This window comes from Mastigoproctus giganteus, chromosome 13, assembly GCF_048544385.1.
Source record: "Mastigoproctus giganteus isolate SK-2022 chromosome 13, ASM4854438v1, whole genome shotgun sequence".
Classification (NCBI taxonomy): domain Eukaryota; kingdom Metazoa; phylum Arthropoda; class Arachnida; order Uropygi; family Thelyphonidae; genus Mastigoproctus; species Mastigoproctus giganteus.
The window spans coordinates 132,261,918-132,282,435 of NC_143587.1; the positions used below are offsets into that span (position 1 = coordinate 132,261,918).

At 36.4% G+C, this 20,518-nt stretch overlaps 1 protein-coding gene across 1 annotated transcript in view; it reads left to right on the top strand.

The window, feature by feature from the left end:
- Positions 1-20,518, top strand: part of LOC150076445 (voltage-dependent T-type calcium channel subunit alpha-1G-like) — a 123,498-nt gene that overhangs the window by 15,426 nt on the left and 87,554 nt on the right. Inside the window, exons 6-8 of the mRNA XM_090387715.1 lie at positions 4,897-4,989; positions 8,292-8,883; positions 14,642-14,887. Of these exons, the coding sequence (XP_090243841.1) occupies positions 4,897-4,989; positions 8,292-8,883; positions 14,642-14,887 (931 nt within the window). The remainder of the gene's footprint in view (positions 1-4,896; positions 4,990-8,291; positions 8,884-14,641; positions 14,888-20,518) is intronic.

The window sequence follows — 20,518 nt, forward strand, 5'->3', positions numbered from 1 at the left end:
TCCTAATTCACCGCTATTCTCCAGTTGGTTTCTGTCTACAGGAAACCTACCTAACTCCACAAATTTCCACCAACATTAAGAACTATGTCATCTATCGACAAGATCGTAATACTTCAAATGCTGCCCGTGGAGGTGTGGCCATCTTCATCAGCTCAAAGATCCCGACCAAACAAATTGTTTTGCAAACTGATATTGAAGTTGTTGCCGTACGTCTGATAACCCAGATTGCGTTAACACTAGCATCGGTCTATCTCCCACCAAGTCATACTTTCTCTTACCAAGATCTTGAAAACCTGCTAATGCAATTGCCACCCCCGGTCTGTCTGTTGGGTGATTTCAATAGCCACAATCCCTTATGGGGATCAACAAAAGTAGATACACATGGCCGACTAATTGAAACTTTTCTAGACAAACAAAACCTTACTGTTCTTAATACTGGTGCACCCACTCACATACAATTGCCAACTGGACAAACTTCTGCAATTGATCTATCAGTATGTTCCCCGACTCTGTATCCAATCATAGAATGGTCTGTTTTAGATGACCCCTTGGGCAGTGATCATTTTCCCATTATTTGTGATCTGCTCACTGCTCAACCACCATTAGTCAATCCCTGCAGGAAATGGAAGTTTTCTCAAGCCAACTGGGTCAAATTTAAATCTTTAGTCACCCTGGATGAGCAATATATACGGACACAGTCGATAGATGAAGCCACAGATTATATCACTTCACACATACTATCTGCAGCTAAGTGTTCAATTCCATTGTCGAATCCGCATTCCCGACAGCACCATAATTATTGGTGGAATGAAGACTGCACTAAAGCAAAGAAGTTAAAAAATAAAGCATGGAATATATTTCACATATCACCAACCACGACTAATCTAATCAATTACAAGAAACTAAGAGCGAAAGCACGTCTCATTCAAAGGCAAGCCAAGAAGAATTCTTGGATTCATTTTGCATCTACCATAAACAGAAACACTAACTCCAGGTTAATATGGAAGAAAATCAGACAGATTTCTGGAAAATTCCCTACAACCCCCTCACCTATTCTTTCATGGAATGGGCAGGAACTCTCAGCTCCTGAGGACATAGCAAATGCTTTGGGCAAAACGTTTGCTAAAGTTTCAGCGGTGTCAAATTATTCGGCGGATTTTCAGAAAATAAAGACCAAGACTGAAGAACGAGCCATAAACTTTCGAACCTCAGTTTTCCTTCCGTATAACCAGCCTCTTCAATATCACGAACTCCTACATGCCATGAAAACGACACACAACGGTGCTGCTGGGCCAGATGGCATATCTTATATCATGTTTCAATACCTTGGTGACAAAAATTTACAAATACTACTGGTCTACTATAACAGAATATTTATGGAAAACATTTATCCCATCTCCTGGCATCATGCCACAGTTCTTGCCTTTTTGAAACCTGGAAAAGACCCTACAAGGCCATACAATTACCGACCAATTTCCCTCTCCAGTTGCCTCGGTAAATTACTTGAAAAAATTATTCATAATCGACTTGTTTGGACCATCGAAACACAACACCTAATGAGTAATAAACAGCATGGCTTTCGTAAGAACAGGTCCTCCTTAGATCTCATGATTAAAGCAGAGTCTGCAATTCGCAATGCCTTCGTAAAAAATGAACATCTCGTTTTGGTTTCCATTGACATAGAGAAGGCATTTGACACTACCTGGCGTCATGGCATTCTCAGCGACCTCCATGCCCTTGGTCTAAGGGGCAACCTTCCTATATTTATCAGAAACTTTCTCCAGAACCGTTCGTTCCAAGTCCGATACCACAACTCTCTTTCTAAGACATTTTTACAGGAAGAAGGAGTGCCACAAGGTTCTGTATTGAGTGCAACCCTCTTCGCCCTTAAAATTGATTCTATAACAAAAGAACTCCCAAATACAGTTGAGACCTATCTTTATGCGGATGATCTATCCATTTCTTGCCATTCTCAGAATATGAGATCCATTGAACGGCAACTGCAGTTATCCTTGAATAAGGTGCAAAGTTGGGCAGGACTCAATGGCTATCGTCTATCTCAGCAGAAAACTGTTGCAGTCCACTTTTGTAATCAACGAAAAATGCATACAGATCCTGAACTTCAGATGTCAAATTTTCCCATTCCAGTGACCAACAATATCAGATTCTTGGGATTAATCCTTGACAGAAAATTAAATTTCCTTGAACACATTAAATCGCTACGTACTTCCTGCCTTAAAAAACTGAACATACTGAGAGCTTTATCTGCAATGTCTTGGGGAGCAGACCGTACATCTTTGCTTCTATTATATAGAGCATTGATCAGATCCCGTTTGGATTATGGTGCTCCAATCTACGATTCTGCCCGAAAGAGTACACTACGCTGGTTAGATCCTATACAGCATAGTGCACCGCGGATTGCCCTTGGCGCATTCAGGACATCCCCTACCCAAAGTTTATATATTGAAGCACATGAGCCCCCTCTTTGTCTCCGCAGGAAAACACTACTTCTTAAGTATGCAGCCCGAATACAAAACTGCTGTCAGCACCCTATTGGGCCGTATCTCTTTAATCCACCACTGCAAAACCTTTATAAAAACAAACCCAGTAAAATAAGACCGGCAGGCTTACGACTAATTGAAATAACACAGAGTTGGAATATTCCTAATGTCAACAGGCTAGACATAATGAAATGCTTACACCCACCTTGGACACCTCCTCCACAATTAACTTGTGATACTTACCTTCAAAAATGGGGAAAGAATCTTTTACCGTCACTGAACATGAAACAACTCCATGCAAGCCATATTCAGAAATATGCTAGTTTATTGCCAATATATACTGATGGCTCCAAATCACACTCAGCGGTTGTAGCAGCAGCAGTATTTCCCTCTACAATCATTTCTGCTTCCCTTCCACCTGAGTATAGCAGCTTCTCTGCAGAACTTCATGCAATAAAGTTAGCTTTAGAAAACCTGAATCTCTACCCATCTCTAAAATATATTGTATATACTGACTCTCTAAGCTCAATTACAGCAATACAAAACTTTCGTTATAAGGTTCATCCTATATTAAACCAAATCAGAAGCCTATTATTAAAAATTGAGGAACGTCATCAATCAGTGACCTTTTGCTGGATCCCAGCCCATTCGGGGATAAAGGGGAACGAACTCGCTGACAAAACTGCCAAAAATCCAACAACTTATGATTTAACCCTTGCTCCTATTCCAATCTATGACTATAATCATATCATACAAACAACATGTCTTGCGATGTGGAAAGAGATATGGGACACCCAAAGCAATAATAAACTTTATCAGTTGAAACAGGATCCACAGCTTTGGCGCTCTAGCATCAAAACAGTACGAAGAGAAGAAGTAGTGCTTGCACGAGCACGGATAGGACATACATATCTGACTCACCTTCACCTACTTACAGGAGAGGATCCTCCTCATTGTCCACACTGTTCCTCGCACTTATCAGTCAAACACATTCTGGTTGACTGCCCTCACTATGATCAGGACAGAATATCCATCCTCCTTTCCCTAAAAAATTTTCCGGAACCGAAGACATTAAAAAATATTATAGGTGACGATGCAAACATCAATGAATTCTTCTCTTTTTTGAAAAAAATTGGATTGTATCATAAATTTTAAAACATCACTCTAATAAGCCATAAATTGATTCTATCCAAAATTTGAGTTTTATTATTTTCCTATGAATAGGCGCACTATAGCCCCAGCAGCTTGTGCGCCATTAAACCCCCATTACAACAACAACAACAACAACAACAAACCACCCATAGCACTATTTATTTGTTTTCTGTGTCATATATTCGCTAGAAATTCAGGTCTGTTTCATTCAGAGACCTCACTTAGGTAGAGTTTTAGTTTTCAACCATTTACTTTGATATGCCTTGAAGAGAAATCGCTTGAGTTCTATTCCCCCAACATTACACCATCGCGCAATCCTTATCGGTAAAAGTCAAACTGGATTTGTCTCTAGACCTTTGATAAATGACAATGATTTTGTGAAGCAGCTGTCATCATCATATCCAGAGAAATTCCGAATGGTGTAGGGGTACGTGAAGTTCTTTCGTAAAGACCTCTGTTGGAACTCAGTCCACAGTCATTACTAAAAGGTTCGCTTTATGGTGCATGCGAACAATAATTTTCTCTAGTAGATAGAATGAGAACACATAAAATCAAATCCCCATACATTTGGAAGAGTGTTTTCCCCTTGCCACCGTCAAGATTTCTTTTCAAAGTAGCCAAATCATGTATTTCTATTTCACAAGATCTTTTGTGATCGCTGGTATGTATCAGAAATCATTGTTTCCATGAACCATACATTATTCGTTGACTTATTATTTATGAAATATGTAGTTGTATTATTATTAAATATATTTAACTATATTATTATTCTGTTTATTCGATATTACGCCACTCTTCTCTCGAACACCATTAATCTTCTGCTCCATATTAGTTGGAAAAAAAGAACTTGACTCATCATCTGATTGCTGTTCCATAAAAGTTTACTGTATTATCACTGGTTATTGTTTAACAGATATTTAAAAGTTGGCTTAGAAGCTCTGTGTTTTTAGTTACAAATGATTCCTACCATTTTAGTATGCTAAACACGTAACATATTAAAATGTTACGTGTATAACTTAAACATCCTTAAGTATATATTAGAGTTTAATGAAAACCTAATTTTTGCCATAATTTTACGAGTTAAATTTATTTAGGTACACATTAATTTTGGTACTGTATCTAAGGTGATTTATGGCATGACAAACAAACGTTTCATTTTCTTTTAGTAAGATTAATATATTTAGAAAATTAACTGAAACTGCACTTAATTTTATAATCATTGTTTTTCCCCTTCTCATACTAGGTTATCAGTTTAGAAGGATGGACTGATATTATGTACTATGTCCAAGATGCTCATTCATTTTGGGATTGGATATACTTTGTGTTACTTATTGTGGTAAGTAAGAGTCAAGTGAACGTATCCATGTCCTCTACAAATCGTGCATTTTCTTGGTATACTTTTCGTTATGGTATCATAAAAATTATAAACTTATCAATGATAACTGTAGAGCACAAACGTGGCTGTGGATTACGGTCTGTGTTTCTGTATGTTTGAAAGAATGTTATAATATTATAGCATTCTCTGCTGCATTGTTAACATGATTAATTTAATACTAGAGTGTTTTCATTTAGTGTGAGTTTTTAACTTATTTACAGTAATTTCATATTTGTAAAACCATGCGACAAAATTATGATTAAGACCTAGATTTTAACAAACTACATAATCATATCGAAAACTTTAAACTTTCCCCGTCTGTGAAGATTCTATGAAATTAATTTAGTATTACATTTTGACCTCCAGCACCACCTGTCGACAAAATTACCAACTAAAATCAAATTTTCTTTGTTCTAGTTTTTTTCCTACTGTCAGCAGTGTGACACTCGGTATTTCATGAATTTGGAAGATTCGATAGCAAGGGTGGCTCGGTATGCGAAATCTTATATTCGTGGAATTGTAATTACTTATTTATTGTTTATTGATTTGGTAGTTGTTGGCGCATCGGCTTCTGTGGCCATATTGCACCTCCCAAGGTTTTTGCAGTACTTTGATCCAAGCCCGAGGCGGGAATCGAACCCGCGACCTTTGGGTTGCCGGGCAGGTACTTTACCCACTCGGCTAGCCCGGTCGGCTATTGTAATTACAGTATATGAAAGAATGATTAATATCAAGGGAGGATTAGTTTTTAATTATTACTGATCTTAAGTGAAATGACACTTCTGAAATTAGATAAACGCATTTTAATTATAATTATTGATTTAATAAATTTTATAAACATTATTTGATTTTTTATTTATGTAACAATTTTTAGAGTTCTAAAATATATATTTTGGAACCTCCAGCACCACCTGTCGACATAATTGCCGATAGGTGGTGCTGGAGGCACCACCAGCACCACCTATCGTGCTTTTTTTACCTCCAGCACCATCTATCGACATAATTGCCAACTAAATTCAAATTTTGCTTCTTCGTTTAGTTATTTTTTTAAAAAAATACATTTAAATGTGATTCATTTAAATTTAATACATTTAAAGGAAGGTCTCACATTTAAATATTAATTTGAGATTTCCATACATATTCCACGGGTCTGTGAAATATATACATATATATTTATAATTTTCGCATGTTTGCATGGATAAGGTTACCTTTATATAATTAGATTTAATTTAAGGCATATCTTATCTAGTACGCCTTGAAATCAGTCGCATATATTGGCCGCGAAATTCACGCCTGTTTGCAATTTAAATCAATTCTAAAAAAGAATAATGCTAAAAAACAGCATCGATGACTCTGAAATTTTCTATGCAAGTTTAACAAAGTATCAGATGTTGTTGTTTTAAAACAGATTCAAATAAACCTTGAACTGTCTTAAGGGTAATATTGGATTCTTCATGGAGGAACGTTTCAAGTCCTTGAGTGGTGAATTTGGAGGAAATCTGCTTCTCGCTCTCTTCTCTAAATACGCCCACAGTGGCTTAATAACGTTTGGGTGGTTGTGCAGGCAATGGGAGATGCTAAGACTCAGTTTCATGTTCCTTAAATCAAGATTGGGAACATCTGTCTGTGTGTATTGAGCATTATCATCTTGAAACATAGCATCGTTTGTGGGAAACGTTGTTTGTCCCATTGGATGAAGCTGGTACTCAGAATAATATCAAAGTAATCAGTGGCAGTAATTCGCCTGTTCAGAATTATGATAGAACCTAAAGAATACCAAGGTACTGTTGCCAAAAACATTCCAGCTTTCCCTCATTTTTGAGTTTGCACAACACACTCGGGATGATAAGCTTCTTTTGGTATTCTACACACAAACTCTCTGAAATGTTGGAAAAAGATCGAATGATGATTCGTCTGAAAATATGGTTTCCAATCATCAAGTGTCCATTTTTTGCTTCTTATACCATTGTATCATCTTTATAACATTGCCATTGTAACGAGTAGTGTCACAATACCGGCTCTGCCATAAATGTCAATTTTATGAAGTTCTTGTCAATTTTATGAATGCAGATATGATTTTCTATATAGTTACTCTGGATTCATTAAACACACCAGCAGTTTTAGTCACCGAATCTTCTAAAAGGGAAACCAACAATTTGATCTCTTTGGAATGAAGACAAATAGACGATTTTCTTCATGTTCCTTTTTATATCACCTCTAAGTAAACATCAGCTTTTGTCGTCTTTCTCGTCTTTCCCTCACATTACTGACTGCGAGAAACAAAACAAAATCGCTGCATATTTATAAATACATCATGCATATTTTGTCCACACCTTGTATACAGTATATTAAGGATAGGATAATCTTTAGCTTTGTCCAATAGAAAAGGAAATGCAGTAAATGTATTAGGAATTTTCTTTAAATTAGTTTCCTCGACGCTAACAGGTATTTGGATATCTTTTATTTACTAAGAACCGAAAGTAAACTTGATAATTTATGTTTGCGCACGTGAAATTGTATTTACCGAAATGTTATAAAGCAAACAGATAGATAAAATGCATTGTAATGTGTACTCTTCCAGAATCTCGTTTAAATAAAGTAGAATACTTTATGAGAAAATATAAGCCGACTGAAAAACTAAAGCTGCAAGATTTCGTTGTGAATAATGATTCTTCATACAGAGTATATTTCCAGAATTTATTTTCTTCCCTCGCCAGAAAACTCTCGTATAATCCAGGATTATTTAATATTCCTTTATATATCGTTAATTCCACTGGAAAAATATATTTGCTCGGCTTAGAACCGAATGTAAAATGTAAATATAAGGAACGGCAGCCATAAAATTCGATTTCTGATGTGGGATATTCCTATTATTTTTATGAATTGGATAATACTGGGAGGCATATCAATCTAGCTTTATATTAGTTGGTTATGCGAGTGTTTTTCAGCTTATATTTATGGAAAACCTTATGTATGTTAATCAAAATAAAGGCTGTTATTGATTTAAGATGGCCATATGTAATGCATCACGATTGTTATTGAAATAAAGTGTTCACCTGGATTCGTTTCCAGGAGAATCCATCTCCCAGAAGTTAGATATTTTAATACAATTAAAACATGTTAACGATTTATATAAAGCGTATTAATATAAAATCCTATGAACGAATGTATAATTATTTGTGTGTCTTCAAAGAGACATTTCATCACGTTCTCCAAAGTAATCATACCATGTTTAACCTGCTAATGCTCTTCTTTTTTCTCAGGTGGGGTCATTTTTCATGATCAATTTGTGCCTGGTTGTGATTGCTACTCAGTTCTCAGAGACTAAGAAAAGAGAAATGGAAAGAATGAGAATGGAACGCTCTCGCTACCATTCCAACAGCACCCTCGGCAGTACCAGTGCGTCGGAGCCTACGGGGTGCTACACCGAAATCATTAAGTACTTAGCGCATCTGTGGAGGAGGGGTCGGAGGATGGTGTTGCGGTGGTACAGAAAAGTTCGTAGAAGACGGAAAGAAGACGAGCAACCCTGTTCCATTTCTCTTCGCACGAAAAGAGTTCGCCCACCTTGGAAACCAGGCCAAAGTTCAATGAAAAACAACGGCGAACAAGCTGTAAATAACAACTCCGAATCTGTGGCTTCCATGTCTTATGTTAATGACTCCAGTGAAATTAGTGCTACCCTTCCACCTCTTCCTCTCGACCACAGTCCCCAGGCCCCCGTTGCTAGTCCAGAAGTTTCTGATATCGATTTAGTGGCATCTCCAAGAGGCGCAACAAATGTAACCACGGCTTCTCGTACACATCAAGAAATTAAGTCATCCGATGATTGTTCATCGATCCAAGAAAGAAAAGGTGAGTTCAATAAAAGATTTTTTTTTATTTTAAATTTAAATTATCGAATACCAACTGCTTGGATATTACTAAGGTATTCAGTGGATACCTTCACTAATACGAGGGAGTCATTTGGAAAAAAAAGATTTATTTGCTAACCCATCAGAAATTCATTATTTTTCAAGGTTTTCTCTGTAACTATTAGGACACCAAATGTTTCATATTCTTGTTGCAAAGACCTTTTGGTTGTTGCTGGTACCATTTTACGATATTGCCTCCTTAATTCACGATACATCAACTTTCAGACAACTACAATTTCCCAGAGCACATAAGTTGTAAAGTAACAAACCAAGCTTATACAAAGGATGGTCAAGCACTTCGAAACGGAGTCGCTAGAGGATTACTTGTACACTCTGTGTGGCGCTTATTATCCTATAACAAAATTACTTTCTCTCAAAGAGCGTCCAGGGGTTTTGTGTTGAAAGCATCTCTAAAATCACCTTGGAAAATGTGTAGCATCGCACTGATACGTTAATTCTATAGTGATAGGTGAATCAGCTGTTGTAGATTCAGTTCCATTTGCAGATTCTTCTGTCCTTATCGGACAGAATCATTCACTTGCCATGGGTTTAGGCAACTCTCAACGTAGTTTGCTTTCCACATGTCAATAAATTTCCACGGCTTGGAGATGATAAGTTTATAAGATATTTATAACATCGATTTTAGAAGCCATATTGCTGTCAAATTTAATTCCGTTAATAAATAACTTCCTCTAACTATGAACACTACCCTCTGTGTTTATCACTTCAATTCTTCAGTCACGCTACATCACTGAAAAGCAATTTTAAGCAAGCGCAAGCCATTAATCGGCCTAACTATAATAATTAAGCCGATTAATGGCTTTCGCAATGCCTAATAGTTTCAGATTCTTAATAGCCATGCCTAATAGTTTCAGATTCTTAATAACAATGCCTAATAATTTCAGATTCTTATCGCACAAGTTAGAGCATACTTTTGTCGATATACGCTGACCTGTGAGAACAATTATATAAAATACAATAAACATTTCAATAGTACGTGAGGAAAATTTCTTGGGGCTGGTATTCGTTAAAAAAGTTGACAATTCTCAGAAAACTTCCCAGAGTCCACTGGGGAGGAAGTTCACAAGACGTCTGAACGTTCTCCGCAGTTTTTCATCCAGCAGTTGTAGATCATTACGTCTTCAGCTGTATCGTGCAACTGTGCAGTCTAATCTAGATCGTTGATTGTGAATATTCGCATATTCAGGACCGATAATCTAGTTTCTCATCAGCTAAAAGCATCGTACTATGATCACTAGAACTAATTCTGTGCATAACCTATATGAAGGGGACAAATGAACTTCTGTTGCTTCGGGAAAAGCAATCTTTTAAACTGAAATGGCTGAGTTGATGATCAGATAACAATGTCTACTGTGAGGCTAATATTTAAATAACTCTTAGATACCAAATAACAAAGAAATCCTTAACAACCTGACTGGTATTTAATAAATTTCTCCTCCTTGGCTCAAAAACAGATGTCCACTTAGGGGTCTGGGAGAAATTTTACTTTAAAAGATTGCTTCCATCGAATGCCTATCTATCGCCATGCAACTCTCCATTAACAACCTTGGGGTAACGCCTGTACTCCGTCTTTTAGCTACCTAAAAGTCTGTACTACCCCAACGGGTCTAATACCCTTGCATCTTGCCTGTCTGCGCAAATAGCTCAAAGTTCGAATTATCTGTGGGATCTGCTGCTCTTCTTAGACTGTATTGCATCTATTGAAAGGATTTCTCTGCATATACACCGCAGATTTGAATGCTATAAATTTAGCCTTGGGTCATACTAAAATTCACTACTAACAACGGTATGTATTCAGGTTTCTTCCCTATACAGCAACATAAGCCAAACATAGCATTCTAAAGTGCTGATTATTTTCTCAAAGCCCACCTTGTCCTATACGGGATTTGATTTCTTTACTTGGATTGTTGTCTGAGTAATGTCTTTCCAATAGCAAAATTTGTTGAGTTTGCAGAGAAGTAAAAAGTTATGTTTTGTTTAGTTTATTTATGCCCATAACTTTTCAACTTATTGCTAATTATAAGGCCCAATTGTTCACATTTTTTTTTATTCTATTTTGCGAGGTGGCTCGGTTATCAGAGCCATTTCGCAAAAAGAACTCCAAGAACTCCATCTCATGCTGCTTGCTTGTTCTTTATTTCGTCTCATTTAGGCGTTCTTGTAGTATTTTTATCTGGATATAAGTTGTAAAGTGATCGGTGACAAGAAGCAACATTGTGTCAAGCCTTTCTTAACCTCAGCCTAGTCCATTTCACATTCCTAACCTAACTTTGGTTTTCTACTTCTAGTAGACATCTTTTATTATTCCTATATCCCTATAGCCCAGTCCTATGTTATATAAAAATCAAATTATTATTCCGCCTGCTTTTCTCAAATGCCCTATCGCAGGCCAAAAGTACTGATAAGAGAGGGATATGCATTCCATGTACCTTCTCGGCAATTTACTGAAGTGAAACTAGCTTCTATTTTTATAAATGTTTTTTTTGAAATCTAGATTAGGTATTTCCAATAAAATCATCCACCTTTGAGTAAATTCTTTGTGTTATTTTAAAGAGGATTTTGTTTATGTACTTCAGTAAGCTTATTTAATTTTCTATTCTCTCTGTGTTCGTATGTTCCGGATTTCTTGGATATGGAGATGGTTATTGATTTGTTCTGAGAACTTGCCTTATATGTACATCTTGTTCAGGATGTTATTCAGCTCTTTCATGACTCCCTTTTCAATGATTTTTGCAAGGAATTTCATTTTGACCAGTTTCCTTTTCGTTTTTCATTGTTTTGACGACAAAGTGACCTCTTCTTTCAATAAGTTGGATCCTACCACTTCATTTGTCGAAATAATTAATTCCACAATAAGCACAACTTATTAATCCCTAATAGTGTGCAGATAGATGATACATAATAGGTTAGGTTTCTAACTACAAAACTTATGACATGAGTAGACCACCAATAAGTAGTAGGAACTGTAGTGAGAATATTGTTTTGTTTGGCTCCGAAAGGAAGAAAATCACCTTAGAATTATACATTTAGTAAGGATCACTCTTATACCATGTGAATATTAAGATAGTTTATTCAGGTAATAACTAAATTACTATACATTAAGGTGATGTTTCAGAAACCTTGCCGGTATCCAACATGAGACCATATATTGACTCGATTCCTACTGTGGCAAAGGATGGAGACACTCGGAAACCATGGGCTGACAACAGCCAATATGTGATCTGATGCTGGATACGGGCAAGGTTCCGAAATGCTACCTTAATGTATAGTTATTTAGTTATTAACTGAATAAACTATCTTAATATTCAAGTGGTATAAGAGTGGTCATTATTAAAAGTATAATTTTATGGAAAATCACCACGTAACCTCAATATTAATCCCCACTATATAAAAATCATCTAATCCATTATTTTCTCCTGAGATCTAATATTTCTTGTATTCGTGAGAACATTATGTTAACTGTTCTTCGTATTCTTAAACGCAACTCCGTGAACACTAGATGAACGATTGGGAGCCTTAAGAACTTGATAAATAAACATTCTGGTATAAAGCACAATGTTTAGACGCATTGTTTCCAAGCGTTAAAGAGTCATTATACACAAAGCACAATAATTCTTTTGTGCTTATAAACAACCTAGTTCATCCTTGAAGTAGAAATTTAAGTATTCACCTAGCAGGTAAGTTAATGATGACTGTTTTCTGGGAATGTCATGGCGTTCTTCTTGTGAATTTTCAAATTCTTGAGGAAACCTCAAATGCAGAATCGTATTACACATTTCTGAAGGAATTTAGTGAGGGATGCAACTTGCCGAAAATAGCTTGTAATGTTCAAAATAACTATTAATAATTTGGGGTGAAAACTTCTTACTCGATCTCCCTACAGCTCTGACATCTCCCCTGGCGATTTCCACTTGTTTGATATACTTAAACAACAGCCTATGTAGCAAAATTCCCATTATGATTGGGAAGCTAAAATAATGTACATAATTGGTTACAACTACAGAATGATATATTGATGATTATGTTGTAAAGTGAATTCTACGTTCAAGCCACTTTTCAGCTTGCATCTTATTTCTCTTATTTTGGCTCGAATACTTCCCCCTCCTCTCGTATTTATTTACATAACCATGTTTTCAAAAAAGGGAAAGCCAACTAAATGTTAACACATTTAAATGTTTCATGAGAAACTCATTTATTCATTAATTGTTAAAATGTTATAAACTTTATGCTCATATTTTGGAGAGGTCTTATTTTACGATGTTCACTATGTTTTCCTTTTCCTGAAGGCATACATCAATGTTTGTGATGTCACGTCTTCAATTTCGCGACACAGCCGAAAGTCGTGGCTCTCAAGTCCATTAGTGTAGCATTTTCTGAGGGACAACTTCTCTTTTAAGAAATTCCACGCGAAAAAGTCGTATGAGTTGAAGTCAGTCTCAGAGGTGGCCAAAAATGCCCACATTTATGATAATCGGGAGTACCAGAAACAGACTGCAATCGAACACATTAGTTATGTATGGCGTGGCACCACCGTAAACACTGAGTCTCCATGGAAAGCTAATTTGGTAGGTTCTGCGGTAGAAAGACCTTTTGAAGGTACTACGGAATGTTAATAGTTTTGTTTAAGAAAATAACTCCTGCAACTCTAGGAGGCTGCTCGCAAGATCACTTTTCCTCCCTGGCGACTTTTCTCTTGAAGCTGGCGAGGGAAGTTCTGTTCCTACAAACCATCCATTAGTCCTCTCCAATTGAAAATAAGCTTCATGTGAAAACAAGATATTGAATTGAATATCTTGAAATGAAACTGGAAGACTTCAACATTTTCTAGAATACAAACGATGGCCTTGCGAGATCGTTTCCATTTCTTTACAAAGTCATTCTCTTCAAACTGGTTTCTTTCAGGTGCCCAATGGTTTCCTAAAATCCCGGGAATCTTTTTTCTCAGCACTCCATTTCGGCGAAAAGGAGGTATAAGTTTAGCCTTCTATTCCAATGTGATGTGTGACTTTTCTGGCATTTTGCTTACTGCGAGACGAGTACGTGAATTTACCAGCATATAAAGTGTTGTTACTTATCGCTGCTCTTCAGTGAATTTTTCAAGAACTGCAGGAAAAGTATAGCCAATTTTAAACGAAATTCAACTAACGGTTTAATTTTAAATGTGATACAAATGTATCAGAGTTTTGTGTGCCACCCTGAAGGAAAAGCTAGATGTCTGGCAAAATATACCTTTGCGTAATTTCACCGACCATTGGCTGGAAAAAATATAACTTTAACATTTTCTTATTGATGACTTTTTGCTTTTGCTGTCAGTGAATACAAGAAAGCTTTATGTTGCTTGCACATGATGTTACTTAAATATGTTTATTTTCACATCTTAAGGTATACTGACCAAAGATGGGAAATCTTGCATTCTGAAGCACTTGAGGACTCAAAGTTGACATCAGATATTCATATATATTTGAGTACAATATCAATCGTCAAAATCCGTCAGCAATACTTTAAATTAACAGCGTATCGCGCGCTAATAATGATTCAAAGACTAGAATTCTCGCTTCAATGATACTTATAATGTTTTCAAGTGCATTCTAATGGTGCATATTGTCCTGGAATTTTCAGTCTTCTTCTTTGATATGGTTTGTTTATTTATCTATTTATTCTTTCGTTCTATTGTACAGATAAATCAACGGAAAACAAGCAACCTGCACTACAAGAACAACAGCAGCAGCGTCAACAGCAAGCGCGCAATTTACCAGTCTGTAGAACCCAACAACTGCCATCTTGTGGAAGTGGAAGTAGCAGAAGAACATCCCAGTTAACGTGCGCTGAACTTCTAGCAATTACTGGTGCTCAAGGCGCTGCACTGGCGGCAGGAATAGCAAACAACTACGCCATGCACCAGTTTTATTCAAGTTTTCGTAAAGGTAAGGTAAAACAACTACAAAATATCAAATGTCTATCGCTGCTTTATTTTATCCTCCTGCAGAGCTCCTGGTTCGGGTAGAGTTGCAGTGTATGACCTTAAAGTTTAAGTTTTATCTGCGGGCGTTCCCTTTTATGTTTACGCTAAAAAAAATAAAGTATTTTAATTTTAACCCAGATACAAACAGAAACAGACGACTTCCAGGCTTTCCCATTTATGAAATCTTCAAGATGATACCTTCAAGTTTTTATTCACTCACCAGAAAATTTGGGTGCTGGCAGTAGATGGAAGTATAATTGCAAAATCATAGTGGAATTTTGCCTTTTGTACGATGAATTATGTGAAAAATATACACTCATTTCTTCTTTGGCGAAATTACCCTCACAGGTGTCCTGTATCTGGACCTGTTATATAAATCCCTTATACCCTGCATGATGAGGATGCTGGCAGCTTGATTTTCTTACAAGACGGAGCTCCGCCACATTCCAACAAAGAAATTCCTGCATATCTGAACGAAATGCTTCCTCGGAAGAGGATTAGAAGAGGAGGACACATTTCGTGGCCCCACGATCTCCTGATCTGGCTCCTAGGAACCATTATGGAACTTAAACAACGCCTTTATGAAGCAATTAGCTACGTTGACAGGATTATGTTGTGCTGAATATAGGAGAAACTGGATTATAGGTAGGATATCTGCAGAATAGCTAAAGGCGCCCACATCGAATACTTCTAATCAAAACATATACTGTAGATGTCTGCTGTATTCACACAGCACTATATTCACACAATATCGTTTAAGTTTTGGAAAAGAGGTTGGTGAATCCCCTGTAGTATATGAATAAAGGTAAACTTGAACAGATTCACGTGAAAGGATAAACTTTGGACTATCTCAGTATTGTGTAGACGGGTTGTGTGAATTCAATTCATAATTCATTCTGAATTCAATCTTTAATTGCTTAGACTGATTTACAATCTCCATATGTAACGTCGTATGCGGCATCCCAATGTTGAACATTAGAAAGAATCATGCTGTGAATCGTAGGAGGATTTTTCCTTGAATAAACGAGGATGGCCACAATGAAATGCAATGTGGTGATCACAGAATTATGACCACCCTGTCTGTAATGGACTATGCAGCATAGCTCGCAATATAAAAAGCCAAACAACTTCGTACTTTGGAGCAGTGGTTATTTGAATTTGGTCGTGCAAGTAGAAGTGATAAATTAGTAGTTATGGAACATAGACAAATATCAGGAAATTTCAAAAGGGCATGATTGTGGGAACTCGTGCGTCGAATGCTTTCATATTGGATTCGGTATATCTTGTCAAAACCCACTGCGATTAAGGTGTACAAAGAATTATGTCGAACAGGTTAAACTACTTTCCGCGGGCAGAACTATAAAGGATCATGCAAAGTGGATGTTCGTAGAAAGCGAAGGGTGCAGCGCGTTGCACGGGCTGAAGAGTAGGTCACAATGCCACAGTTCACATCCAATACAATATGAGGAATACAAGAACAATATCCGAAATGACGGTGTGCCACGCATTCAGAGGTCTCGGGGTCTAACAGCAAACGACCCAAAAGACACCCACGGATCATTGTCGACGGGGAAAGCTATAGTGTCAACAACTCACTGGTTGGACACTCGTTGACCGGAAATGAATGTGCCGGATGAGTCCAAATACCTGGTTCAATACGCTGGCAGCTGCTTTCGTGTGTGGAGCAAGCAACATGAGTTCATGGACCCATTGTGCATGGTGCTCGCTATCCAGGAAAGTGACGGTGGTTATTTAATATGGGCATTTTTAGTAGGAACTCGGACCCCTGGTGCGTATGGACCAACGTTTCACTGATGAGGTCTACTGGCAGCACTTAGGAGACCCTGCCATGTTAATTTTTTTCCGGACAGAAACGGGATCTTCCAAGACAGTCATCCACCGTGTCATTGGCCCACTCTGTGCACAAGTGGTCCGACGTACACAGTGAATCCTCACGAAGTATCGGAATAAATCACGCAAGTGTCATCTATTCGGACACCATGCAGGCCAAATGGTTCCAGATCCATAAGGACGTCTTCAGACATAGATGTCTGAAGACATTATAGATGTGGTGTTAATCTCAGGGGAGTAATGACTGTTATCCTTGTGATCGGTGGCCTAACAGGGTATTAGGTAGGTGGTCATAATTCAGTGATCACTCACTGCACGTTACCGTCTAAGGACGCATATAATAAGCTTTCTGAAGAAGAGGAGGAGTAAATGTGACTGGACTGTCCTCATTTTCATAGGCTATTTTTGTCTTAGCAACGTGATTAATAGATTCCAAGTTAGGCCCTTTTATATATAACAACATAGTTATGTATTTTAATCGATAGATTAATAGGGCAAAGTGAAATTTTATTACTGAAGGTCATTTATTTCATTGAGAAAATTAAGAGCACTTGGGTATAGCAATGACAAGATGAGTTACAAATTATTGTTCAATAATTGATTGGTTACAACATTTATTGGATTGCTATGAATAAGTTCGAAATAATTACAAAGGAACATGAAAGAATTATCCCTTCTGTTTTTGGGCTCATCACAGAAAATGAACATTGCAGGCATTTGCAAAGAAAATTCCTGCAAATATTTGAAGATAACGCAAAAGATCCTTCTGCGTTATCTTCAAGCAATAGTCAAACTAAATTGCACTCCTGAAACACCATTTCTACTTAGCCAAATTTTTTCACGAGTTGCTTCATTATAGCGATCAACTTAATTTCAATTGGCTGTTTTAGAATAAACACCGAGGTAGCTAGATTTTTCTCTTCCTTTTTTTTTCTGGATGGAAAATCAGAGTTGATGAAAGGAAAAAACGGAATAAAAGGAAAATTTTACAGCAAGTTACTTCGGTCCTGATGGGAATCGAACTCAGCCATTTATCACACAAAGAAACCTTTCATAAACGCAGTTTACTAACACAAAGTATATAACATTAGTATGTTATATACCTTGTGTAAAACGTACTAATGATATAAAATATTCCATGAATAAACAATATAGTAATTACGTTTTAAATTCTTTGAGGAATGACCGAGGGAATTATTTAAAAAAATATTACAAACGTATATTTTGAAAATTAAATTGTAACACATAAATAGAGATGTTTCTGTAATGAATCCAAAATACGTCTAGGTAGCATTAAATGTGAAAAGCGAACAATAACAGAAGTCGAATATCGTTAAGATATGATGGACGCAATTTCACTTTACAAATGGAACATCGTTATTTGCTTATTTTTATTATCATTTACTCCCAGGAAAAATTTAAAGGTATTATGGAAATATTATTTTAACGATGATCACCATCTTTTGTGTGATAAATAGCAAAGAACTCACTTAAAATCGATATCTTGTATGTTATTTTGTATCTCGCATGCTATTAGGCCATCTGATTGCTATACATTCGTCTAGTATTATCTATAACTGAATACATAAACTATTTATCTTCTGTATTATTAAGTTAATATTTTAGTTTATTTACAGAGTTCTTTCCTTAAACAAGGTAATAATTATTAGCTTTAGTTATTTTTTAGTCCTTGAAAAATCCTTTAAACTTTGTGTCCATATTTTGTTGACACTTCGCAGATTACACTTGAAGAACACTTATAACTTCGTAACCCCTTTCCTGAGGACACATCCTCTTGATGTTAATTCGAACCTCGTAAAGATCATTATATAATTTTATTACATATTTTAAATATATCTTTTCTGCACAGTTTGTTTTCATAATTTTTTTTAGATTTATTTGCCCGGAACATTCTCACAAGCGCATTCAGTCCTTTAGATTCTATTCCAGTTTATTATTTCTTCTGTTTTGTTCTTTGGACATCTGATTCTCAGTTAATTGCCATTTGCCACTTAGGTTTGGTGCGTAAATTCGTCCGTTACGAAGTTTTACAAGGGTACTTAGCTTTATTTCTTGCAATTTGTGTTTCCAGCGTTAAATGTTGAGATTAATGCGCAACATCGATCTCGACCTTGTATTCGATTTGTACATCCCTTTGTTCAGCTATTTGAGTAGCCAGTACTGTGCCGCCAAGATCTTGTAAATTTATTTATGTGGGGACAATGGCCGTGAATATTAAAGTATAAAGAACCCCATGGAACATTAAAATAATAAGGAAATATGACGCCCCGTTTATATAATGGTATACAATGATTACCATAAAGAAAAAAGATTTTTTACAAAGAAAAATTCCTTAGAGATATAAGAGTAGAATATTAGAATAAACATGAAGCTTAATTATGTTATTCAATGCATTTCACATTGCTGGAAGATAACCTTTATAGACCTAATTTATGAATCTCAATGAGATTTCGTGGATGCCATCCATCGCTTATTCCAAAGGATTCTACTGACTGTTGTACAAACCACAGAAACGGGTTGAAAAATTTTAATTACATTAATACGATCATATTTTAGTTATTTATAATATTATTTTTTTTTTAATTTTTACAATATTAAATTCAATTGTTCGAAAAAAAAAGTCATACTTTACTGACGAATAGCATTGGAATTGCAGCCTGGAGAGTAGGCACCTGCGAGGTGATGCTTTGAGTGGATTGAGCAAGCTGAATGCTGATGGAGAGTAGGCACCTGCGAGGTGATCTGATTGAGATGTATAAGGCCTTGAATGGGTTGAGCAAGCTGAATGCTGATGGGATTCTTCCTCTTGCTCAGATTAAGAACCGGAGGGGGCACAGATTCAAATTGAGGAAAGACAGTTGTAGAATAGATGCGCGGAAATTTGCGGAATAAATTTAAGGCTGAGCTGGACAGGCATTTGGAACGAATGGAGAAGTAAAATGGGAAGTTTTTTTTTTAGCTGATTATGCGTCGTATGCCTTTACCAATGCTAACAGTGTTTTCTGAACTTAGATTTGAAGGGTAGGTTAAAAACTATATTAATCCCTAGCGAAAACTGCAAGATTTAAATACCTTTAAAAATAAGTACATTAAGAAAGAAACACAGCATTAAGTAATTTTTTTTAAGTATGCTGATTCTTTAAGGATACTGTACATCCCCACTGGAACAAGAAATGGATTTAAATTTCTTAAAGTTTCAGTTGCATTTTATATAAAGGAGAAAATGGCGTATATTCCGAAAAATACAGTGTGGCAGAGAAAAGCAACTGACATCAGTTGCCAAAGCATCAAAGAAATATATCTTCCATTTAAGGTAAGAGAAGCGATATTCAAAATATTCTTAACAAAGTTCTGGTAAGAAAAAGATCCAGATTCAATATCCAGTCTATTTCTCTCAGAGGGTGTGATCTTTCAGTTTCTTTTAGGGGCCCCCATTCTTTCTCGTTCATTTAATAGATGTTTTAAGTCATAAACCCAAGTGCAGGATAGAAACAACATTCACGTGGGCATCTAACAGATAAAACAAAGACGATTCCTTATACCTCATATATGATGCGAGAAAAAGTGAAATGGTAAGTCTCCTTTGAAAAATAACTTTTTACCAAGAATGGTCAATAAAGAATGTGATACATAAAAACAAACATATTCATAGAGGCCTTAATAATCCAGTACAGTAAAATCTTTTTCCGTTTTTATTCTCTTTGAATAGAATTATATATTT